Source organism: Lacerta agilis, chromosome 13 (genome assembly GCF_009819535.1).
Source record: "Lacerta agilis isolate rLacAgi1 chromosome 13, rLacAgi1.pri, whole genome shotgun sequence".
In the NCBI taxonomy this organism is placed as follows: domain Eukaryota; kingdom Metazoa; phylum Chordata; class Lepidosauria; order Squamata; family Lacertidae; genus Lacerta; species Lacerta agilis.
In genome coordinates, this window is record NC_046324.1 from 44,083,281 (window position 1) to 44,109,509 (window position 26,229).

Genomic DNA, 26,229 nt, shown 5'->3' on the forward strand with positions numbered 1-26,229 from the left:
GACACCCCCAAACTCGGCTCTCCAGATGTTTTGGGACTACAACTCCCATCATCCCTAGCTAACAGGACCAGTGGTCATGGATGATGGGAATTGTAGTCCCAAAACATCAGGAGGGCCGAGTTTGGGGATGCCTGCACTAACATAACAAGCTTGATCAGATCTAACCCTTGCCCGAGCATCATCACTTGGTCGCAAGTGGCCGATAGGCAGGTGCAAAATGTGTGTGATGAATATCAAACGTTGGCCCTCAGTGTAACTCACCTGAAGTTGGCCTACAACTCATCACTGCAGCCTGGTTTGATATTCATTTTCAACCTACACTGCCCAAAATGGCAACGAGACATTCAGTTTTGCCAACTGTAACTCTGGTTTAAGGAGCCATTTGGCACCTAGCTTATATATCTGAGTTTCTAACACTGATGGGGGCATAAGCTCTGTTTCTTGTATTGATTTATTTTTAAAGTGACAAGATAAAAAGGTAAAGGTAAAGGGACCCCTGACCATTAGGTCCAGTCATGGATGACTCTGGGGTTGCGGTGCTCATCTCACGTTACTGGCCATGGGAGCCGGTGTACAGCTTCCAGGTCATGTGGCCAGCATGACAAAGCCGCTTCTGGCGAACCAGAGCAGCGCACAGAAGCACCGTTTACCTTCCTGCCGGAGTGGTACCTATTTATCTACTTGCACTTTGACGTGCTTTCAAACTGCTAGGTGGGCAGGAGCTGGGACCGAGCAATGGGAGCTCACCCCGTCGCGGGGATTCGAACCGCCGACCTTCTGATCAGCAAGCCCTAGGCTCTGTGGTTTAACAAGACAATGGAGGGCAAACAGAAAAATGGGGGTGGAGGCGGGAACCAGATCAGGAAAGGTGAGTGAGAAAGAAGCAGACAGACAGACAGACAGAAGTAACAGGGAAAGGGGGTGTTGTGCAGAAGACTGGGGTGAAAATCGAGTCCTGAGACCTGAAGAGGTTGACAACCATTGCAGCACAGCACATAGGCGTGCACAAATTTTGGGGAATGGAGCTGAGAGAAGGAACTACTGGCTTGTTTGAGCCTGCAAGTAATTTAAAGCCACATAATATAGCAAGCTGTTCCTGTAACGCAGCAAGCCAATTTCTCAGAAGAGGCTGTCTCAAAATGCCATCCTTGCTTGACAATGCACAGTACAGCAAGAACCTTTTGTAATATTTAAGGCCTGTGCACAAAAAGCTGATTGTCGTAGTTATATGTAGCCAAAGAAATATTTCCGTCATGAAAGCAGGACAATTTGCTCCTCTCCATTTAATGCCTACCAATCCTGAACTCAACTGGCCAAGCATTGCCAATGAAATCCTTTTCAACCTACACTGCACAAATGAGGGACTGGCTGCTCCAATCTTAAGAACATCTACTGATGTTTTATACGTTTATTTAAATAAAAATCAGGAGCGAGTCACCCACAAGAAAAGACTATTACAGTACACTGTTCAGAAAATTCTACTGTTTTGTCTGCAGCTCAACTACCACGATTCTCTGTAAATAATATCCATGGGAAAAATGTAAGCAAGAACAGATTATGTCATAGATTCCCAGGGATTTTTTAACCCAATATACACACAAAATCACTCTTCACCACACAAAAGCTGGGGACTTACCATGAATTCTAAAGCTAAAGTCTGGATTAGATCAAGCCAGCCCCTCCCCATCTGTGGAGGACAATACACAGCTCAACGGACATATGTTTTGCTGGCTGATATCAGACCCCAGCTTCCATTAGCCCAAGCCACCACAGCCAAAGCCTGGTGACAGAAGCTATAGTCCAACAAGGGTCCCCCAGGGGGGCCAACTCTGCGGTTCCAAAGCAGACGTCTCCAATGAAAAAGGATCTCAGGTCGTGGTTGAGGAGTAAAGGACCTCTTGGAGAGAAGCCGCCAGACCCAGAATGGAGAACCTGTGATCCTCCTAGTGTTGTGGGTTGTACAACACCCTTCATCCTTCGCCACAGACCACACTGGCTGTGCCTGATGAGCATTTGGAAGTCCAAAAGCATTTAGAGGGCCGCAGACTCTCTATCCCTGGCCTAGAGAGTACTGAGCTAGATGGATTGGTGGGTTTGACTCAACAGTATGTGGTTTCAGGTGTTCATGACCCTCTACACTGTCTGCAAAATGCTGATGACACACAGCTCTACTTCTCCTTTACGCCCGCAGGTGTGGCAGTGGAGGTGCTGAACCGTGGTCTTGCCTCGGTAATGGACTGGATGAAAGCCAACAAACTGAAGCTCGATTCAGATAAGGCTGAGGCACTGTTAGTGGAGAGGTTACACTAACAGTGGCAGGGGTACTCCTGGATCCTTTGCTGTCCCTTGAGGCCCAAGTGGCCTCGGCGGTGCAGAGTGCCTTCCATCAGCTTGGGCTGGTGGCCCAGCTGCGCCCCTATCTGGGCAGGGATAGCCTAACTTCTGCCGCCTATGCTCTAGTAACATTGAGGTTAGATAACTGCAACTTGTTATACGTTGGGCTGCCTCTGAAGACAGTTCGGAAACTTCAGCTGGTGCAGAATTCAGCGCCCAGCTTGCTCACCGGGGCAAAACGGGTTGAGCCTATTACATCGATCCTGTCCCAACTGCAGTGGCTGCCCGTCAGTTTCCAAGACCAATTCAAAGTGTTGGCTTTCACCAATTCATCATGACCAAACCCAGATCATGAGCTTTTTACAACACCCCTGAAATGGCTGGCCTACAGTTCCAATCACACCCCGAGGGTTGGCCATGCTGGCAAGAGCTGATGTTGAAACTCCACCCTTGGGCTCAGTCTTACCTTTGTTATGAGACATGGCGTACAGGAGGCACAGCACAAAGAGGGCGTAGTAATCAAATTCGGCACATTCCAGGGCATTATACACCATCTCAAGGAAAGGCCTGGAAGAAAGTGGGTGATGAGTGTTTGGGGGGGACACTCCAGCAGCCATTTATCAGGACTCTACCATATACAAATTATAACTAAAGCACACCCTCACTGTACACAATGCTTTTATAAAGGGCGAGAGGAGAGGTTCCCCACTCCATAGATTTCCCAGGAAGGGGACTGAACAGCTCCATTCAGAGACTCAGGAGCGTCACTTAACACCACCAGGCTGCTTAAAGGCACTTCAAACTAGAAGGTGCGCTGGACATTATGTGGGCCTCAAGTTGGCCTTCAGCTGCAGCTCTAGCTAAAATAGCAGCTTGGCAGAGGGAAGAAAAGCAGGAAAGATTATTACAAGTGGGACTCCGGCTCCCATCAGCCCCAGCCAGAATGGCCCAGGGTGAGAGGCGGTGGAAGCTGGGCGTCCCAGCATCATTTGGAGAACCTAGTGTTCAAGTAGGAGCTTGGCCGACAGTGCCAAATCTCCCCCCGTACCTGTTCCAGTTTGACATTTCAGAAGCGGCTGCGCTCTTTTCCTCATCCGTGATGTTTTGCTCAGTGACAGACAACTGGCATCGCTCCATGATGACCATCTCAATTTCTGCGGAGAAACAGCAGCTCATTTAGAAACATTTATAGGGAGATTGTACTTGTTAGAGGGTGCAGGGTTAGTCAGAAGTTAATGGCTCATCTATTGCCCATTGGAATTCTTGCAAAGGCTGCTGGTCTGGTCTGATAATACTTTTCTTAAGAAAGAGCGCTCAGGATCACTTAGAACAGAGTTGCTACATCATAACAGTGAATAGGTCCTATTAACTACTGATTTATAAACTTAACACATGGTGATGGCTCTCAGGGATTCTAGTTTTTTTTATAATAAAAAAGAGAGAGGAGGGGTAGACAGAAGGAAAGTAGACCATGTACAACTGGTCACTTCACCTGACACAGAGGTATAGCAAGCAAAAGGTGAATTGTATGTTACCTTTTTATAGCTCTGCAAGAGAATGTTCCAACTTAGAAGATTCACAAAAGTGTTACAAGCAATACACATAGGGTGCTTGAGGCAGAATTCCATATCAAGCATCGGTCACAAGGCAATCCATCATAGAATCATAGAATTGGAAGCGACCACAAGGGACATCTAGTCCAACCCCCTGCAATGCAGGAATCTGTTGCCCAACATGGGGCTTGAAACCACAACCTTGAGATTAAGAGTCATATGCTCTACCGACTAAGCTACCAAGGTGCATTTCCTTTATTAGGGTCAACTGAAAGTATTCAGGTAATGAGACAAAATAATAGGAAGTTAATCAACCCAGAATTAACCAAGTTCTGTTTTCCAGAGGAGCATCATTCATTGCAAATCAATTGGTTGCGGTTTTCATTTGGAGGTCCCGAGCCACAAGGATGCAAGGTTGGCTTCAACTAGGGCCAGGGCCTTCTCAGTACTGGCCCCGACTTGGTGGAACGGTCTGTCACAAGAGACCAGGGCCCTGCGGGATTTGGCATCTTTCCGCAGGGCCTGCAAGACAGAGCTGTTCCACCTGGCCTTTGGGTTGGTTTCAGTTTAACCCTGATGTTTCATTCTTTTGGTGTGATTGGTGGGCTACTTAAAAATGAGGCTGCAGTCTAAATTAAACTTTAAATTGTATTTTAATGAATTGTTTTATGTTTTTGTTGTGATTTTATTGGTGTTAGCCGCCCTGAGCCCGGTTTGGTGGGGAAGGGCGGGGTATAAATAAAATTTTATTATTATTATTATTATTATTATTATTATTATTATTATTATTATTACAGGCATGCTTACCTTCGCTCTCCCCAGTGGGCTTGATGCCTTTGGACAGACCCTCTGTGCCTTCTTGGGCGTCCTCTGGCCCCCTCTCTTCCTCTTCATCCTCCCCAACGTTCTTATAATTAGGCCTCTTCTGCAGCCTCTTCTTGCCCTTATGCTTATTAATTTCCAGGGATCTCTCTAAGGTCTCCGTAGGTTTAATGAAGCACCTGATGCCAGTCTTGATCTAAAATGTTTGACAAAGGTAAGCGTTACTCTTTAGCAGGAGGCAAAGCAACTCCAGGTGTTTCCTTGCAAAGCCACACAGCAACATGTAAGCGGCCCAACTTCGGCTTCGGGAAAACCATTACCATGCCAGAATTCGCACTGTGGGCACATCCAGGCTGCCATTATTTCTGGGTGGAATTCAATCACATACCAGCAAATTCAGGCTGAATGCTTAAGAGCTGATTGGGAGGTCTTGAGCAACAAGCCTGCTTACCCCAAATATCAGACTTGTGTGATAGGGAAAGTTACAGAAAAATGCACTGGGAAATGTGGGATAACTCTAACACAACATACTCTAGCCTCCCTGCAAACACATCAGAATGAATGCTCAATGAACAGAACATCTGGAAAAATCCTGTGTCTAGAACTTCAACTGGAACCAAAAAAAGTTTTGTAGTGCAAAACAGCAAGGAGTGGTAGCACTTAGGCAACTCACACCTTACCGGAAGCATGGAGCCAGGTAAGGGTTAGAAGAGGGAATTTTGAGATCCAGCAACTGCCTATTGCTTCTTTCCATGCAACATCTAAAGGAGTAACTGGTATTCAGGGATATACAGCCTCCAACACTGGGGGTAAAACATAGCCATTGTGGCTAGTAGCAACTGATAGCCTTACCCCTGGGCTCATGTGCTCCCCATCCCTGATGAGCACTTAGCTTTGCTTTCTGTGAGTCTCAGCTTGTTAGGTGGTCCAGACTGGGGATTGTGGTTCATAACGAATGCAGTTACCCGTAAGTTTAACAAGCCAGTTTCACAGCCCATGGTTTGAAGTTGGCTTGTTTTGAAACAAACCAGAAAGCAAAGCTAAATGCAGCTGACTACCTCCTCCTGGCTGCAGTTTAGCATGATGTTCAAACGCAGCCGGCGTTTCCCCTTAACCACGGCTGTGTTTTTGTTTCAAGCAATGTCTGGATTCCGCCTATAAAATGAATAGTGTATTATAACCAAAACATGCATTTTTTAACATTTGGGCTGGGACGCCTGCTAGGAAAAGAAGAAATCAAACCATGCTAGCTAAGTACCACCTCTAGGTTACAGGAAGGAGAGAAAGTAGGCTAAGCAGAAAGCAGCAGGAACCAGCCACATCCGATTTGGGCAGGAAGCAAGTGGAAACCATTCTGACAGGAAGGAAGGCTAAGTGCCAAATGTGACTTCTGCCTCACGTCATGCGGTGCAGATTGTGAAGGCACATGACTCACTGACCCAAGACAACCGCAAGGCAGCGAGACCACCCCATTGTGCCACCTCCCCTTGCTGGGAATACAATCACACTTCTCAGGTTTCCGAAACATCTCATAGCAAGGCAAGCACGCTCCCACCTGAACACTTCAAGCAAAACCAGAAAACAGTTATTGCTGCTCTGAAGAAGAAAAATAAAGAGCTAGCTGTAGGTGCAATTCACCAAGCTTCCACCTGATTGAAATACATATGCAATTTTAAAAAAAATGTTGTTGCATGCATGAGTTCTGTTTTTTCTACAGACATCTGCTGCCCAATCTCACTGGCAGGGTTTCCAGCATCCCAGATAAAATTGCTACTCCAAATTTCCTTAACTAGAGATGCTGGGAGTTGAACATGGGGCATTCTACACACCAGTGTGCTCTACCACTGAACTATGCAAATTACTACGAAATAAAATGGGTGCATCTATTCATAGGGATAAATAGTGGCTCCCAAGCTGCTCCTGTGAAGTGTAAAAAACAGGGGGAAAGAAGGGTGCATGCAAAAGTTGCCAGGTTCAATCCTACCACATCTCCAAGTAAAAGAATTTAGTCTAGAACCCTGGAGAGCCACACCCTGTGCATGTAAGAGAGAGAGCCACACCCTGTGCACCCTGAGCCAGAAGGACCAACGGTCTAACTCAGAGTAAGGCAGCTTCCAGATGACAAATGATTCTCCCACTGGACTCAAGAAGGTTATCACTACAAAGGATTCAAGAAGAAACCTCCAAGAAGACACAGATGCAGTACTTATGTTGCGCATTCGCTGTCATGTCCAGGCCCACCACTTATGCTGCTCTGACACCTTGCTTGCAAATGCCACTTGTACCCCCTTTCGCACTAACACAAGACTCCCGTTAAGACAGGGTTGACTCCTTGCTTCTCTGCTCTCCTTTCTCCCTATAGCTGCAGCATCTGTTCTTACAGTGAGGAAGGCTCCATTTCGTCCCACTGAATCAACGCCAAAAACTGCACAGCAGTCATCCTCCAGATGTTGCTTCATTCCAGCTCACTTCAGCCGCAGCCAGCAGAGTCAAAAGTTATCGAGATGAAGGTAGCTGTAATCCAACAACATCTGGAGCCAGAGGTTCCCCACACCTGCTGCAGAGGTTTCACAACACACACACACAAAATTAGTTGGGTTGTACTCCTCTTTCTTCTGACAAGTTTCTCTTATTTGGAGGCAAACAGCTTGGGGGAGGGGCATCTGCTGTTGTTATTATTGTAAATTACCCAAACTTCAACCCTTGCAATCACAAAAGGAAGAGGGTGTGTCCTACAAATATACATCTCAAGTGCCAGAGGTCCATGCGCATTTTCAGCATTCAATGAATATAGTGAAAGTGCCTCTGTGTGGAGGGAGCTGCACATCTTAGGGGCTGCCAAGAATAATACCCTCTGCTTGGTCATACACACACCAAACATCTGAGGACAGTGCCAAGATGTCCCCCTCTGTTGATCTCAACAGCCAATGGGGCCTGTAGGAAAGGAGGTGGTCTTTCAGATATTTGGGGCCTATGTCATTTCATGCTTTAAATATTATGTGAGCACCTTGAAATAGTCCCAGGGACTAACTCGAAAGCATTACAGCTGTTTTAAAATGGGGAACCGTAGCCAGTAATCTGGCTGCAGCATTTTTGACCATCGAGTCAACTTCAAGGGCAGCCCCACGTAGAGGGCATGAGTGCATTGCAATAATCCGCTCTGGGTACTACATGAGCATTGAAAACAGAGGCCAAGCCATCTCTGTGCAAAAGGGTCCAGATCTGGAAAGAGGAACTCTCAGCCACCTGAGCTTCCAGTGAACAATCTGGGGGTGGCCCCGAGGACCAGCTGAAGTTTCTGAGTCATCTTCAAGGGTGCCCCACGCAGAGTGCAACTGCAATAATATGCAGCAAATGGGATACAACATCGCTTGTCTCTGCAGGGCCATAGCTTCGCCCCTTCCAATTATGCCCCAGGATATACAGTGGTGCCTCGCAAGACAAAATTAATTCATTCTGCGAGTCGTTTCGTATTGCGAAAAATTCGTCTTGCGAAGCACAACCATAGGAATGCATAGGAATTTAATTCCCATAGGAATGCATTGAAATTTTCGTCTTGCGAAGCACGACCATAGAAAAATTCGTCTTGCGAAGCATGACCATAGGAATGCATAGGAATTTAATTCCCATAGGAATGCATTGAAATTTTCGTCTTGCGAAGCACGACCATAGAAAAATTCGTCTTGCGAGTCACCCTTTCGTTAGCGAATGCCTTTCGTCTAGCGAGTTTTTCGTTGTGCGAGGCATTCGTCTTGCGAGGTACCACTGTACAGAAAATATATGAGAAATGGGTGAAGGACTTTATTGGAGCACTGTGCTTAAAAGTCCAACTTCACACTGTTCCCACTCGCTGTCCTACAGCAGCAAGCCCACTTTCTGTTTTGCTAAATGAAGGCTGTACTGCAGTCCTGGCCGACTCAGAACCTTCCAGACTGTGGCGGCCGAGGCTGATGGGCTCCGCTGCCCTACTTAACAAATGCTGCTCAGTGCACAATATAGTTCCCAGATTGTGAAGCAGGTACAGAGCGCATCTTTTTTCACTTTCTTCTCATGTCTCCTGATAGGAAACTGACATCTAGAACTGGCGCTAGAACATTTTGGTTTTCTGAACGGTTACATTTACATAGAAAATTTAATTATTATTATTATTTTTTAAGACAATGTTTAGTCCTGCGTAACCTCTGCCTTCCCCGACCACAGACAGACGCAGTTCGAAATAAATCAATTAAAACAAAAAACCTCAAGCCCGAGAAAATTCTGCAAAACAGCTTTGGTGGAAGTAAAACTGCTGCAGCAGAAAAAGGCCACAAGCTTCAGACCACAGATTTCCTAGTAACAGAACCCACTTGAAGAAAAATGGGCGAGACGTAGCATGAGGTAATGTGCTGCGAAGACAAGATTGTTTTCATGTGTAACAGATATCTTCTTTTAGTATTTCAGTTCACATACAAGATCAGGTCAACATTCTCACAACTTTCCCCTCCCCCCCTTCTCTCTCTTTTTTAAACAGAACAAGGTCTGCCAAATGCAAGCGGCCTGGCCACCTGTTACATACCACAAGCTGCAAAAGTTAAGCAGCCCCCTCGCATGCCCAGATTCTTGCTAAACAAAAACAGGTGCACAAACCCTGACCCAGGGCCCCCTGGGGTTGCTGATGCAAAGGCACACATGCTTCTTTCACTTACTGAGCTCTTCTGGATGTCTTGCTCAACTTTTGAAAAAAACACCGACAGGTCTCCGTTGAGAATAACTTCGGCCAGGGAATTGACCAGAGGCGCATGATGTATGATCAGGAAAACCTGGGAAGAGGCAGCAGAGAAGCAGAGAAGAGAATGTCAGCATGGAACCAACAAAGCAGCTGCTGTTCACAGGGTCCCAAGCAGCTTTCTGACATCATGTCTGTGTGGCCACTATCACCCCCCCCAAGATCCATTTTTTGGGGGTGCCAATTCCAATATGCAAAAAGAGTACAGTGAAGTCCTGGGGACAGGGCTGTGCAGGGTTGTAGATTTAATCCCCCCTTTTTTGAGAGGGCAGGGAGAGAAGTGTCACATATTTGAAGGCTTCTACAAATCAATAATCTCCTGCAGTGGAAAGCTAGCACATCAGGAGAAGTCTTATTGGCAAGGTGGGAACTTTCCATTAAAGTGAGTTGGGTGTTTCATGAATCATTCATATTTTCATATATATATATACACACACACACACACACACACACACACACACACAAAAGAACCTATACTTAAATAACACACAATAGCATAGAGACGCCCACAAAAAAACTGAATAAAAACTAAAATTAAGCAACACACATGAATTACACATTTCGGTTGCTTCATTCACATTCCCTGGAAAAAGGTTGTTTTTGTTTTTGTTTTTGTTGCTTCCTACATTGCAGGGGTTGGACTAGCAGATGCTCGGGTCCCTTCCAACTCTACAATTTTATGATTCTATGATACTCGGGTGGTGGTGAAAGTATTTAAAATATCTGTTTTATTTATAAGTTTCAGGGTAATGCCCTTGAGATCATGTGATATTCTTACTTAAAAGCTAAATGCATAGGAGTCATTTGAACATTGCTATTATCATTAAGATATGAAATCAGCTTTCAGCATGTACCATATTTTTCCGTCTATAAGATGCCCCCATGTATAAGACGCCCCCTATTTTGGGTGATTCGGATTTAAGAAAATGGGGGGGGCAGACGGCCCTGTGTATAAGACACCCCCTAATTTTTGACATTATTTTTTTAGGGGGAAAAACTAGTCTTACACACGGAAAAATACAGTAATTGAAAGAAATCTTTCTTGTTTGTCCACTAGAGAAGCCTCCCCCACAGTCTGTAGTCGTGCAGTCCTTTTCGGGCTGTTCCACATGTTCTGTTTGCAAAGCCTTTCCCAAGTAAACCCGGCCTTGCCAAACTGTCCCCAAGTCTAGATCTCCCTATCTGCTCACCCTTTTTCATCCATGGGATAACAATGGTAAATGTCCAAGGGATGACAAACGACATAGTTGTCATACGTATTATGGGTGCTACACTGAGTCACACGCAAAATTACTGAAATTCTCAGCAATACCCCAAATGCCAACTATGGATACTTAAAGACGTACTTGCGATAACAGATACAGAGAAACCTGCAGGCTGATTTTCGGACGTTCTCCACCCTAAAGAAGCAAAGGGTCAAGAGAAAAGTGGTGAGTGTGTTTACAATGCAGAAATAAACACTTAAAAATATATATCTGCAAAATATCCAAGCTGCCTTGGGGAAGCTTTGGACTACAACTCCCAGGTGCTTTGGACTATAACTCCCAGCCCTAACATCAAAGACAGGATATTCATTTATTAAATGGAATTTCCAGCAGAAGCCAAAGAGATGCCTTCAGGAGGTGCAGGTCAAGGTGGTTGTCGTTGACCCCCAGCATCCATAAATGCTGGGTGCATGCTATGAAGTCTATGGCAGACATACAGTTGCCCCTGTATTAAAAGCCAGAGGCTCAGAAGAAGCAGGAAAATAACAACAACAAAGACACAGCGATTTTATAAGAAACAGCCGGCATCACCTTCCTAGCAGAGGCTTCCCAGGTATTTGCCCACAAAACAACAACATCCTCATCAGTGTGTGCTGCTGAAAAAAACCCAGTGTTTCTTGGTAAAACAGCAGTCATGTCCTAAAACTAATTCTGTCGCAACTTCTGCACAGGGAAAATTGCAGATGGCTCCTAATCATTATTCCAAGAATCCATTTCTCCTTTATTTTCCTCTGAAAGCAAAAGGGTTCAAACAGGTTTCTTGTAAACAATGAGGTGATGTAACAGATGTGAACCAGCAGCTCTCTTTCTCCGGAACAGTTACACAAGGCTAACTGTGCGAGGTTTAGCGAAGAAGAAGTCTTCAGTTATACCTTTTTCAGCTAAGAGAAATGCTCTTTCAACAGAATTATTTCAGGCAGCCTTAAAGGTGCAACTGACAATTAAGACCCTGTAACACTACCTTCAAAAATTAAAAGGACACTTCTCAGTTGTTAAAAGATGCCTTACCTTATCTTGATTTACTAATGAATACACATAGAGAGGCAGGAAAAGGCTATTCAGCAGGTGGTCTGTGAGGACCTCATTTAAGAATTCGCAGTTAATGATAAGGATATCGTTTAGGTAATGAAGATGGTCAAGGTGCTCGGCTACCAGGTCACTAAGTTTCCCCCTATTTCTGTGCCTGCAGAGAGAGAGTTAAAGACACAGTTGATTGTAATAAAAACCTCTAAGTGGTTTGCAAAACAAAAAATAGAACATTCAAATTATCAATAAAAGGCTGCTAAAAGCAGGTATTTAAAAACAGTCAAAAGCGAATTAGGATCAACTATCAGCTAAAAAGATAGGTGTTTTAATTCTGGCTTCTACAATTGTCCATATAGGCTTGCCTAAACAAAAATGTTTTTAGCAGGCATCAAAAAGAACACAGTGATGTCAAGGGAGAATTCTGCTGCCTCTTCTCACCTCTACAACCCCCAACTCTCCTGCAAAGTTTTCCAAATGAAAACCTTTCCGCAATTAGCAGAATTAAAAGTGCTCCCTTGGAGTCACTGCCATTCTTTCCCCATAAAAACCCATCAATGCTCAGATGGTACTACGGCTTACTCAGAAGTATGTTTTGCTCAGCGAAAGTTGAGCTCTTCCCATAAACTGTCCCTTAAGTGGAACGTCTATTCTTGCTCACTTGCCCGGGCTGTGACATGCCTGAACTGCCCCTTAATTAGCATCACAGAATCACAGAGTTGGAAAGGACCTCAAGGATCATCCAGTCCAACAAAATAAAAATAAGATGACAGGGTCCCACATGACTTATTTCACAATTAGTAAGTATGCTGCTGGCTGTGCTTTTTTTTTTAAATAACGCATTCCATAAGAATTTTAACGGGCGAACAAGAGATAGCTGGCTTGGACAAGTCCAAAAAAGATCTCTGATGACTGAAAGCTTTCAAATATTTGAGATGTGCCTAGCAGCAATAGGATCAGAGTAACTGTGGTGACCCCACCTATAATTGCAGCTGGTGGGAGCACAGGAACATTGGGAGCTCTCAATGCAAATCAGAGTCTTGGCCCATCCAGCTCAGTCCTGTTTACACTGATTGCCAGTGGCTTTCCAGGGATTCAGCACAAAGTCTTCCCCAGCTGTGCCTGTAAGTGCCAGGAATTGAACATGGGACCTTCTGCATGCAAATAATACACCATTAAGTGACATCCCTTCCCTCGTAAGCAGAGCTTCTCTGCAGCAGTTAATAGCCCCATGGCCAAAGGGCAAGGGCACAGAGCCTCTAGTAACCATGCAGAGGGCCAACAGCTGCTGGGGAAAGGTTGCTCTCCCTCATTTCCAGCAGAAATATATAATTCTGAGTCAGTGTCAGAGGGTGCTAGCTAGTCTATTGCTAGAACATTAAGGGAAATTCTGTCTGTTTGGAGAGAAGGGGGAGGAGGGGAAAAAGGACCTCGCTAAATTTAAAACAATACAACAGAAGCCATTCAAAGCCATTAAGCGGAAATATAAATATAAAAAGGAACTAATAAGTGTGATAAACAATACTAATAACAATTAATAAAAATGTCCCTATATTCCTCCCTGTTCTACAAGAACAAAACAGAGACAAAGAAGGAGGAAGGCAGTTCCCACCACCTGGGCTGGTTATAATCAGGAAGGTAGGCTTTTAATTATTATTCCTTATTGAAAGACTGAGAAGTACATAATTACAAGTGCACAGAGTAAAATAAGGCAGAATGAAAAGAAACAGTACCTATGTAGAAAACAAAACAGAATAAAAAAAAATTATACACATTACCCCACCTCTCCCCCCCCAAAAAAAATATATGTTATTGCAGTTAACCGGAAAGATGGACTTGGAGGAATAGAGATGGGGGCTGGTGGGGCAGTGCCCCATTTGCCACAATGGAACGGCCGCTAGCGCCAAGCTCCCCTCCCCTTTCCTCCTGGGATTTTTTTTTTATGTATATGCCAGTGTATGCAGATTTAATACAATGGACTAAAGCCCTAAACAGCCTTGGTCCAGTATACCTGAAGTAGCGTCTCCACCCCCATTGTTCTACCTGGACACAGAGGTCCAGCACCAAGGGCCTTCTGGCGGTTCCCTCACTGCGAGAAGCCAAGTTACAGGGAACCAGGCAGGGGGCCTTCTCGGTAGTGGCACCCACCCTGTGGAACGCCCTCCCACCAGATGTCAAAGAGAACAACAACTACCAAACTTTTAGAAGACATCTGAAGGCAGCCCTGTTTAGAAGAAGAAGAAGAAGAGTTTGGATTTGATATCCCGCTTTTTACTACCCGAAGGAGTCTCAAAGCGGCTAACATTCTCCTTTCCCTTCCTCCCCCACAACAAACACTCTGTGAGGTGAGTGGGGCTGAGAGACTTCAGAGAAGTGTGACTAGCCCAAGGTCACCCAGCAGCTGCATATGGAGGAGTGCAGACACGAACCCGGTTCCCCAGATTACGAGTCTGCCGCTCTTAACCACTACACCAAACTAGCTTTTAATGTTTGATGGATTATTGTATTTTAATATTTTGTTGGAAGCCGCCCAGAGTGGCTGGGGAAGCCCAACCAGATGGGCGGGGTATAAATAAAAAATATTATTATTATTAGTCCTCGGATCGGGCGACATCCCTCCTCACAACGAGTTAGAAAACAGGGCTTACTCTTCATCTGTTTGCACGCAGTTATCCAGTTCAATCACGTGGCTCCCAATAAACCAGACGAGATTGGAGAAGTAAGGGACAGCAGTTTTGTCTCGGATGTAGTGCAGCATAGGCTGGTTGTCCACTTAAGAGGGAGGGGAGAAATCTTTTTAAAGATCCATTTCAAAAAAGAAACAAAATGCAAAGCAAATAAACTACTCAGAGCAGATACATTGAAATTAATGGACCTAAGTTAGTCATGTCCACTAATTTAATGGGTCTACTCCGAGTATGACTAGTATTGGATACAACCCACAAATCCCTTTCAATAAATAGGCTGGCTTTCAGTAGCACAAGCCCAAATCATATTTATTTCATGCCTAAGTATCTATCACTGTTCATCATATTTTCCATCCCTCGTGTGGTTAAACAAGTCCATTAAAGTGACATTTAAGTTATTCCTGCATCGTTCTGAAAACAGGCAGGTGAAGCCAGTCATTTCTCACTTTCTAGAGAACTGGACAAAAGTGCAAGAATAAAAGCAATAAGGCTGAAAGTCAAAGTGATTAGCAGACTTACATGACACTGCATTAAGGAACACAGGATCATCAGTGAAGAAAGGGAGGGAAAAAACAGACAATGGTTAACAGGGTTAGGAATTGGGATGGCGAGACATCCTCCAAAGGGCTCAGTAGCTAAAGCACGAAGCATCTAGGCTAGAAGAGAGAGGTTAGGAGGAGATAGCAGTAGAACACCATGCTGAGTGCATGCTACCACCTGGAGCCCACTCCCCGCCTCCCAAGTGACATGGCATGGTAGCCTCCAAACTCAACTCGGGGGCAGCGGTTGTCAGAAACTTCCTCCCTTCAGAGAACACTTTCCCACATGGATGCATCTGCTGTGGGGTCTCTGACACTGTTTCCCCTTTGTGCTGCCAAAGGGGAAGGGGGGCTGGCTGTGGGCACTGGCCAAGTCTAAGGGACTGCAGCCGCTGCTTTGCAGCACACCCTGGAACAGACACAGGGTTCAGCTACAGAAGAGCACTGGAAGGGAAGATCATAGACTCACAGAACTGTAGAGTTGGACGGGACCCTGAGAATCATCTAGTCCAACCCCCTGCAATGCAGGAATCTGTAAAGGTCTATTTTCTCCATCTACCTCCACATTCAGGGGCCCTGTGCAAGGCCAAAGCAGGCTCTAGTTCATGAAAGTGTGTGCCACAGTAAAAGGCATGAATGAGCTTTTAAAGCAGGGGTGAGGGAACTTTTACTGCAGCCCAGGGGCCGCATTCCCTTCTAGGCAACCTTCCAGGGGCCACACGCCAAAGGCTGAAGTGTGCAGAGCAACAGATGTAAATTTCAACTTTGTACAGTAAGCTAGTTTCCACGCCAACACCCTCTCTATCCTCCACCCAGGTAAGCAAAAGACATTAATGGAGTTCAAGGACACATTCCAGCTGAACAAAAGCACTCAAGGGGGTTGCAAAGCAAGGCTGACGAGGAGAGAGGAGGCTATGGCTGGAGGGAGTCCCAAGGGCCAGACTGAGACGCTTGGGAGGTCCAAGTTTAAGGCTCTTAAAGGTGACACCAAATCCTTTGCAGTTTCAGCTGCAAGGGATTAGCAGCAGCTCCCGTCTGGAACTGCTCCACAGATGGCAAGCCCAAGAGGCTCAGTGGTTTAGACCACAGCACCACCCGCGTCCCTGATCCTCTGCTCTGCAGTATTTAGGACATGGAATGCAAAGCCTGCCCATGTCTTTACAGCTCTAACTTGATCCCGCTATGCTGTTTCACTCAAACCGCTGGATAAAACATTCAACCAATTACAAAACCTGCATTTTACTACACATCAGCTGTTCTTTTTTCCTCCCTCAAATATCTTCTGGTGAACTTGGGAACATGTGCTGTTTACGTGTATAGAGTGTATGGGGCAACTGCAGCACTTCTTAGAAGGAATTTCTAGTGATGTTAACTGCTAGAGCTGAAACTAAAAATAGCCAGCTTAATTCTTGAAGAGTTTCCCAAAAGGTGGGGAAAGAGAAGACCTAGAGAAATGTAGGTGCAAGACCAGAAGAGATGCAGAATTAAAATCTCCAGATGGGCTTGGAAGTTATTTCACATTGGTTCAAATGTTTATGCAGGAGCTGCAGAGATGCATTTGCAGACTTACATGTCAGTAAAATCACTCTATTGCTGGTGCAATAGCGTCAAAGAAAACAAACAAACCCAGGATCTACTGAGGTATTTCAGACACTCAGGGTCTTCAATGTATCCTTCAGCACATTAGCATTTTATTGTATTATTGGTATCCAAAGGCAAGAGGAAGTAGCTTGGGGGGCAGCCCTTTTACTTGATTCTTTGGAACTTGGCCGTGGGACCTCAATAGGCAAGTTAGCTCATTCAAAATGAATTCCTAATTCTTGGGTCCCTCTCAGCTTCTAGCATCTTTTATGACTTAGCAAGGATAACCATGGCTCATATTTCCCGAGACGGGAAATATTTTGCTCAGTTCTATTCTACGGCACACTGACATTTTCTTCACTGATGAACAAAGGAAGAGAGACACGCAACATTCAAAGAAAGAGATTTTGATCATGCAACTTAACGTTCCCCGTTTGCACAATGATTTGCATATTCTTCAGCATGTATCACGCATGCATGATCTTGCAAAGAATGACCTCTGGTGGAGCTTACAGTGTATTTCGTTTACAGGCACAACTTCTATAGAACCCTTTAATTATTTTTCACTGTTGAGACACAATTCTGTAGAACCCTTCTTTTAGAGATGAAAACTTCAAAAGTGGCAACACATAACTTTGCTTGCTCTCTCTCTCTCTCTCTCGTTTAGTAAATCTGTCAAACTGTTAAGTCTTATTTTCAGCTTTGCATTCAAGCCTCACTATTTACAAAAAAACAAACAAAAAAAAAAAACGGCCACCCAAGTACTAGCTGTTCTAAGGTTACAGGTTTAGGATAACCTACCTTTGTAGACGTTTAAAGTTATTGTTCTAACAGCAATCCTGACCATGCTTTCTGGGTGGTTGAAGAATTTAATGGCTTCAGTGTACAAGGCAAAATCATTTGTGTGCTGAAAGAGAAGACGGTTAAGTCCAGGGAATTAATTTGTTTTACGCATTTGTACCCTGTCCCTCAATACAACTGTAAATTGTTTTAAACTCTTTTTAATATTGTGTTCTGATGTTGCAACCTGCCCTGGGATCTTAGGGCAAAGGGTGGGTCATAAATAATAATAATTTCTAGATCAGCTAACATAACAATAAAATAAGGTGCAACCGATGAACAATAAATGACAACAGCAACATGATGAACAATAAATAACAAGAGCAACGCTCAGCAGCGCAAGACATAGCGCGAGCAGCTTTTTTTAAAAAAAGAAAGTGAAAAATCAATTCTCTTTTTATCATACAAAAAATACAGCCCTTCCTCTCTAGCCCCTCAGCAAAACTCATGTACAGTCCCAACCATTTGGGCTTCAAAGCACAGCGCCACCGGATGTGTAACTGTGATGATCGGGTGACTTGACAGGTGGGAAGCTCTGCTCACCTGTGCAAGTTTGGCCCAACAAGGGACAGGGCAATAATTTTCTAGCCCACTGGCCAGAGAAGATTCCCCCATCCCTGCAATAAAGACAGGCTTGCAATGTTATCTTTGCTGAGTGAAAGCAGCTGTAGCTAATGATCAACATGTTGCCTCTTCCACAGAAAAACAAACAAATACTATGTTAAAATGGAGACATTTAATCTAATGCCAAGTCAGACTGCTTAAGCTCTGGTGCCCTCTTCTGGCAAGAAGCAGATAAAGGACAAAGAAAAGCAGGGGGGAAATTCATTCCATGGCTACACTGCCGCAGAAGTATCTCGTGGGACAGATCTTTGCTCCAGTCCAAGGAGATAGCTCGTAATGTCCACAGTCTGTTGGGCAGTAGGACTAGGTTTAAAGACCATCAACAGTACAGGGCTAGATCAGGACTGGGGAAACCTGTGGCCCTCCAAAACTTATTGGATTTCAAATTCCATCAGGCCCAACCAGCAACTCCAATGGCCAGAGATAATACGAGCTGAAACCCAGCAAAAACTTGGGGGGGGGGGAAGGTTCCCAGCCTTAGGTTAGACTGACCCCCGACCAGCTAAACTGCAGTTAATTTAAATCTGCATATGTTTTTCCGAGTGAAGTACAGCTAAGTCGCTTACTCATGTTCTATTTTGTGTGGCCATATATTTTCATATATTGCTCCCTATTTCTCCCTTCCCCAAGAATCATTCAGGTATAATGTGCAGGTGATTTCTCTTTGTTGCTGCTACACTTACATCTTTCACAAAGTGAAATGCATTCATGAGTATTTTGCAGGAGTATTTAAAATAAACCCTTCTAAACAGATCTTAGCTTCTTGACTCCTGCCTGGTCACCACCCTCTTGGCTGCGGGGCCAATTTAAGAACATCATTTTCACCACCCACATTTCATAGATCCACTGCAGCCGCAACTTTTTATTTTTTCAAGTTGAAAGGGGTTCCTCTGCCTACCTCATTGTAAAAGAAATGAACCGTGTGGTTGTTGAGTTTCAGAGAAAGTGTTTTCAGGAACGAAATGTAGTATGCCATAATCTCTTCATCCGAGAAGTCAAATTTGTGCACAATGATAGAATTTACATAGTTGTTGGAGAGCAAATAGTCTGGGGGGGGGGAACACATTCATAATCAGTACAAATGTTAGAAATTGCACAAAAATGAAGAGATTCACACAAATTGTTCCATTAAGCAAAGTTTCCTAAAACTATTCCAGCATCCAATTAGAACAGCCTCTGCCAACCTAGTGACCTCAAGATGTTCAGCCCCAGTCAATATAACCATGTGGTCTGTGGTGGATGGGAGTTACAATTCAGAAACATCTGGAGGGCACCAAGTTCAGAAAGGCTAGAATAAAGAGAAGGCAAACAGCAACAATGGGAACAAAACAAAACAAAATTCATCTGCTAGAAGCACATTCAAAAGTCTGCCATCTTGTTTCTTCATCCCCCTCTAATTTTAGATAAGAGACTTTAACCTAGTAGCAGATCCCTTTTAAAGTGAAGACATAGCATATAATATGCCTCAACTCCCTAATAGTGTACTTTTCTCCAATGTAAGGAGCAGCCTTTGTTGCATATATCAACTTATAAATGCTTCTACCACACGACTCCTTCCCGGTTCCATGTGTCTCTATTCCATTTCCCTACCTAACTCCTCAGAATGAAGGCTTCCTATTTACTGCTCTAAACAGACAGGTGGCTATTTTTTTTTGACCACAGGAACCTGGAAGGTTTACGAAAACCAAGTTACCGTATATACCCGAGTATAAGCCGACCTGAATATAAGCCGAGGCACCTAATTTTACCACAAAAACTGGGAAAACTTATTGACTTGAGTATAGGCCTACCTAGGGTGCTGCCGAGAGGCAGAGGCTGGTGGCGGCAGCGACGGAGGAAGAACAAGCAGCCTGAAAGGGCTGTTTCGGGCTGCTTGTTCCTCCTCCTCCGCCGACAACAGCCTCTGCTGGGGACCCTCACTCAAGTATAAGCCATGGGGTGCTTTTTCAGCATAAACAAATGTGCTAAAAAAGTCAGCTTATACACGAGTATATATGGTATCTTTTTCAGATTTAGACTGGGTAGGAAGGAGGTGAAATGTGTGGCCCTATAAACTGTAAGGGAGAACAGTTTAATAACATTAAGTCAGCGAGAGCCAGAGCGATTTCCATAGGATTATGGCTATGGATTGCTCCATGCCTTGATTGCCATCCCTATCTCAACCAACAGGGCCCTAATTTGTAGCCCAGCTGACAGGCAACAACCATCCAGTGCAAGTTGCAAACTCATAATCTTCAGAACAGCAAAGTGGCACTTCCCAGTTCCTGACCTGGGAAAATGGACACTTAGCCCTCTCCTCCCATCCCACTTGAGAAAGGCAAGCAGCGAAGGTTTAGTACTGCAAAATCAAAACTACGCTGCTTTCGTTAAAGGCAGCATGGAGGCATGCATACTTACAGAGAGACGTTTCATGACTAATGTTCTCGAAAAGGATGTTCAAGGTCTGCAGGAGCTGCACACACACGTAACGGCCAGACTTCTGGCGCAGAATGTTCAGAAAGAACACAAACACGTTCTTCTCCAGGAAAAAACTACAACAACATTGAAAGTTGTTACTGATTTGTTTGCTGTTTGTTACATGAAGGAAATCAATCAATCCTTAAAAAGATTATTGCAAAACATTTCGGCTAAGTTGTTGATTGTTTTTCTTAGCATGCCACCCTGCAATATTCCAGGACAACAACTTTAAGTCTCTATCCCTCCATGATGTGAATTTGTTGACTCCACAGTGTCCAGTAATCCCTTTACATCTAAAAAAACACTCCCATTAAGTTTGTCAATAGGCATCTGCTGCATAGGGGCATGATTGTCCTTAACTCTTGGAGTCTTAAAGGGAGGGTTTGGACTTGGGGGAGTAGCTGTTTCATTTGGGGAGAGTTTTTGATAACTGAGCCAAGTACTCGGGGATGTCACAGTCTGGTTTAATTCTGCCTTACCATACACCAGCGGGGGCTGCAATTGGTGTTCCGAATCTACACATTTAAAGGAGCCTCTGGCCAGACTAAATATGTTACCCTCAGCTGTTCTTGAAGGTAGATACCAAAAAATTCCTCTCGAGATCCGGCTATGCCCCTGTGGATCCGGCTATGTAGAGACTGTGTCACACGTACTCTTGTCCTGCCCCCTATATAAAGATCTGAGGGATGAGACCATCACGCCGCTCCTTTCTGCCATCCCGGGCCGCTCTTGTGAGGCCAAATTGTTTTCACTTCTAGCTGACCAGAACAGCTCGATAACAGAGAAGGTTGCCAGATTTATCGAGAGCAATGAGATTGAGAGCTGCTATCTGAACGACAACAGTGTAGTCATCCGGATTCCCAGCATAGGATTTTATTATTATCATTATTATTAATATTTTACCATTTATGCTAAGTTCCAAGAAGCTATTACTTTGAGTTTTAATAGGTTATAAGGTTTTATTGATAACCATATTTGTTGTATTTTTGTTGGTGTTTGTCTTTTGGATGCTATGGCCAGTCGGCTACGCAAATAAAGTTTGAATTTGAATTTTCGGCTGCAGTTACTAGGGAGCAAGTCCTGTTTAAGACTGTGGGACCATTGCTGGTGTTGAACCATGGCCATTGTGTTAAGGCACATTTTTCCACGTATTTTTTTTTTAAATGGGAAAAATAAGTAAAGATTTTAAAAAAGGTTCTATGTTATATGGGCTGGAAACTGGAGGCCAGCGAGTCATCACAGGCACAGGGAATTGGTCTTTGGCTCCATGCCATTTGGTACAACTGCCTGGTAAATGTCAAGCCTCGCTTCTGAAACACTTAGCTGTCTGTAAAACAGGCCTTGGTACACCATCTGCATGGAGCAAAAGTTTTACTACTTTGAGGTAAGGATGAGTTTGGGGCGATGCTGAAGAGTTGTGTAGTACACAAAAACAGATGCAAAACACAGAGCAGAACCACCAGAAAGAAGCAGAGCCTACTAAGGCCTGGTTTGCATGCCACACTAAACTATCATTTAAAGTAAATTGTGGTTTAACACAAATGAGCACCATGCTAGTGACTGCTGCTCAGTAGTGCAATTTGCTGCTGCCATTCCCACAATGGGTTAAAACAAAAGGCTTAGCGTTTCATGTGAACCAGCAATTGTGTTTTTTTTTCCCTCCAAATGCACTACTATTGGAAGCCAAGGTTTGTTCAACACAATCAGCCCATTCTCTGGTTTGTTCCTCCCAGTGTGGCAAGCAAATGAATGGAAGAGGAGCAAATAGGGCAGTATTAAGCAGTGTGCATAAACACATTGAAAATTCTTAGTAAACCATAGTTTAAATTTAAACTATGATTTAACATAGTTTAACATGAACCAGGCCAATATGTACTATAAGTCCATCACAGCTTGGAAAATGTATGAGGTACCAATTTGAGGCTGCATCTCTAAATGCAGCCTGCAGCTCACTAAACCACAATGTGACTTCTTAAACCAGACATTGAGAACCTGTGGCCATGCTGGCTGGAGCTACTGAGAGTTGGAGATCATCAACATCTGAAGGGCCAATAGGTTCTCCCACCCGTATAGAAGTAAACACAGCATTAGGATGCACATCACTGATTTAAATCAAGCTACGATGGTTGCAGTCCAACATGGGCTTACTTGGGATTTAGCACCACTGACTTTCTGAGTACGCATAGGTAGGATTTACACCCCCATTTTACTTCTTCCCTTGCATCAGTGGTGTATCAGCTTATATTTCATACTGTTATATTCTATATTCAAAAGCAAACACTTAAAAGCTCTTACTCAAACACTGAACTGTCATTTTGGTCTCCCCATATTAAGATCTCAGTTATAGATCGAATCGTCTCCACCAACAGGTTGCGGTTGTGCTCAGTCACAGTGGTATTTTTGGTCAGAACATGATACATATACCTGAAAGACAAGCAAACAAGAAAAAAAAGATATGAAAACTCTGATTGCAACAAGCGTGTTAAAGTGTGACCATTTGAAATGGCTCTGCTACTTTACTTGCAAATGAACAAAGACACTCCCTGTGCTGTTGGGACTTCAATTTGCATCTGGTCATGCTGGCTGGGCTTGATGGGAGATGTAGTTCAGCAACATCCAGAGGGCTGAAGGTTCTCCACCCCTGCTTATGAAACAGTATTTTGCAAAAACAATTGCACATCCTATTTTTTAAAATCATTTTTATTAAAAATTTTCACTTTAACAAACCAATCAAATCACATTAAATGTTCCAAATTATACATAAACATAAAAATAGTCCAAATATTCTGCCAAATAATTAATTTTTGCACTTTCCATGCTTCAAACTTGAAGGGCTCTGATCAACATCAAATTTCTTTTGCATTCCATAGTCATTTCCGATGATTCCCCTAATTCCTTCTGATATTATCCTTCATTCTTTCTTCACAGCCTCTGAGTTTTTCAGACAAGCGAGATAAAAGAAGCAAAGATATATTGCTGTGTGGATTTAATGTTGATGATTCTCCCATAAATTGCAGTGCCTCCTCGCACGTTGATGCTTATGCCAAATCCAAAAGTCATTGCAGCTGGCCGTCGCCATCTCACACAGAATTGCACATCCTGTTTTAAGGTGGTTTCCAGGTGGAAAGAGCAGCTCATTTCCAGAAAATAAAAATTAACAATAACTGATGCAAACAGCTATTAAACTACACTAAATATGGTACAAACATTCTACTTTTAGGGAGCCTGTCCCATACATACTTGTCTGCCAAGTAAATCTTTGTGCTTTCAAAGCCCGCTGCTCATAGCAACGGGCCCCATACAATGGACCACACCAACCACAGTATGGTTTCCAGTCACAATTCAGATGTTGCTTGTGCCCTAAAGACTCTATGTACTCTATGCTTTGGCAAATCTATTCCAGGCAAAAAGTGTTATTTAGGAGGATGACTACACTGTTAGGATGTCCTACACATGAGTAGGACCTTGGCAGAGACACATGCCCAACTGGCATGTTCCCTCCCTTCTGGAAGATCGTTCAGGAGCTTCAAAAGCATTCCTCAGCCCAAACATCACAGCGACTGATGCCAGAAGACATCAGCACACTTAGGGATCCGCAGAGGTTTGCGCAGTTGCGTAACAGAACTCAGCAACTCAGCATCTTAGCTAATCTACTTTATTTACATATAAACACACATAGAGCACTTCAACATGACTCCCTCTCTCTCTAGCATCAGACAGCAAAGAGAAAGAACAAAGGACAACAGTCCCACTTCAGGAAACACAGTAAGACAAACATCCTGTCTACGTCACATCCCATTCTTGTGGAATCAAAACACACACTGTCATATGATAGACAACAATCCCATGACTGCACACGGGGAATGAATCTCCAACATGATCTTTTTAATTTAAAAAATCAATTCCAGTATTTCATACGACAAATTAAGAGAACTGCACCAGATGATTCTACTTAACCAGATTTAACCACACCTCCTGCAGCACTAACCATGACACTATTTTTAGCCCTTTTCATTTCTGTGGAACTTCTAATCTACTTTATTACAAAGATGCAGACTAAATTTATTACACATGCTCTAATCTTCCATTGCTAAGACACTGAACAAAATCATAAATTAGATTTATCCAAAGTCTTAGGAAAACTTATAGATACGTAGATTAGGACAGCTAAGGGGTTAACACTAGAACTGTTATGATAGATCAGGCATAGGATGTACCTGGCCCAGTATCCTGTTTCTATAGCGGCTAGGCAGATGCTTCTGGGAAGCTTGCAAGCAGGACATGGCTTTCCCCCTTTGTTTGTCCTCAGCATCTAGATGCAAAGTATACCGCCTCTGAACATGGAAAGTTCCACTCAGCTATCATGACAAATTTGTCCAGTCCTTTTCAAGTTGGTACCCATCCCTACATCTCAAAAACAGTGGAGCTTATTCTCTCTTGTGTGAAGTGCTTCCAATTGTCCATTGTCTACAAACAGTTCAAATTTTTTTAGGCTGCTTCACTACACTGGTGCAGCCTGCCATAGCTATCTGGGAACCAGTCAGTCGACTCTGATGAATCAAGGAGCACCTTAAACAAACAACTGCACTAGAGTTATTTAAAATGCTTGTGGAATGCTCTGAAGAACTTCTCCTGCATCAAGATAATATGAGGCTGCAATCCCCAGGCATATTTTCTTAGTGGTAAACCCCAGTGTATCAATGCACACACAAAGGAGACTCACAAGATTGCGAGGCAAGTCATTCACCCTCACTAAGGCCTTAGAAAAGGGATATGGGTCAGGGCTCTTTTTTCACAGAGAAGGAAAACTGAAGCCAAGAGTCAGCAATGTGCCCAGCACAATTTTGTGTCAGAATTGTTTTTTGAATCTTGCATAGAAAGAAATAGCTCATAGCCTCACATGCCCAAACTCTGCACCCACATCATCAATCCGCATGTGTTCACCTTCCTTATTTTCACCCTACAGGACTCTCAGTGGCTTCTCAGCCTTCTACAACACTCACAATCAAGTATGAGTCCCACCATGCCAAGTGACTAAACTCTACAGTCCTAAACAAAGACATACACAAATATTCTATACTGAACACTACATACGACCCATGCAAAACAGAACCCTCATGATCACAGATGGTCAAACCCTGGATATATCTTTTCCTCCTGAGTGCACACCAGACCACACCACATACACAAGGCACCAATCTCCTTATCCCCACTGGACCGAACCCGGAAATCCACACACAGATTTCATGTAGATGACAATTCAGCAAAGCTGCTTTCAGATAGGTTTTAAGGCCTATCAAGATGGAATTGATTTCAAAAATTGGCATGTCAAAAGAGAGAGGGGCTCAAAAGTAAGCACTTCATCATCTGTCTCTGCTTTGGAATCCAGTGGTGTGACTGACACTACCTTGATTCCCAGAACCTGGAGGGGAATCCATTTGTGTTTCTGATCAGTCATACTATTACTACAGGCTAAGGCAGGCACCAAAACAACTAAATAATTTCAAGTTGCTTCTGTTTTGTCAGCTGCTTTTTAAAAAAACAACAACAGGCAATTATTATATGTAATATACTCTGTGTGTGTGCGTGTGTGTGTGTGATACAGCTTTTGGGGAATGCTGAAGAGGCACCTCTTTACCTTGGCTCCTGACATTCGAGATGCATATTTTTAGGTCCCACCTTATTTCTGTGGTTGCAAGTTGTTTTTAAACTGCTTTTAATATTGAGTTTTAATTATTG

General features: G+C 43.9%; 1 protein-coding gene across 5 annotated transcripts in view; it reads right to left on the reverse strand.

Moving 5' to 3' along the window:
- CLEC16A (C-type lectin domain containing 16A) overlaps window positions 1–26,229 on the reverse strand; it is a 96,609-nt gene that overhangs the window by 63,775 nt on the left and 6,605 nt on the right. For 3 of the 5 annotated variants that reach the window (XR_004427790.1, XM_033167943.1, XM_033167946.1), the window contains exons 2-13: window positions 22,786–22,914; window positions 20,431–20,564; window positions 18,932–19,080; window positions 17,371–17,476; window positions 14,969–14,974; window positions 14,411–14,534; window positions 11,748–11,922; window positions 10,821–10,874; window positions 9,395–9,508; window positions 4,695–4,905; window positions 3,383–3,488; window positions 2,801–2,901 (exon numbers count right to left, since the gene is read on the reverse strand). Coding sequence is in view for 4 of the 5 variants with exons in the window: in XM_033167943.1 (XP_033023834.1) it covers window positions 2,801–2,901; window positions 3,383–3,488; window positions 4,695–4,905; window positions 9,395–9,508; window positions 10,821–10,874; window positions 11,748–11,922; window positions 14,411–14,534; window positions 14,969–14,974; window positions 17,371–17,476; window positions 18,932–19,080; window positions 20,431–20,564; window positions 22,786–22,914 (1,409 nt within the window). In the remaining variant the exon portion in view is untranslated. The remainder of the gene's footprint in view (window positions 1–2,800; window positions 2,902–3,382; window positions 3,489–4,694; window positions 4,906–9,394; window positions 9,509–10,820; window positions 10,875–11,747; window positions 11,923–14,410; window positions 14,535–14,968; window positions 14,975–17,370; window positions 17,477–18,931; window positions 19,081–20,430; window positions 20,565–22,785; window positions 22,915–26,229) is intronic. The other 2 variants (XM_033167947.1, XM_033167944.1) reach the window with 1 other exon arrangement.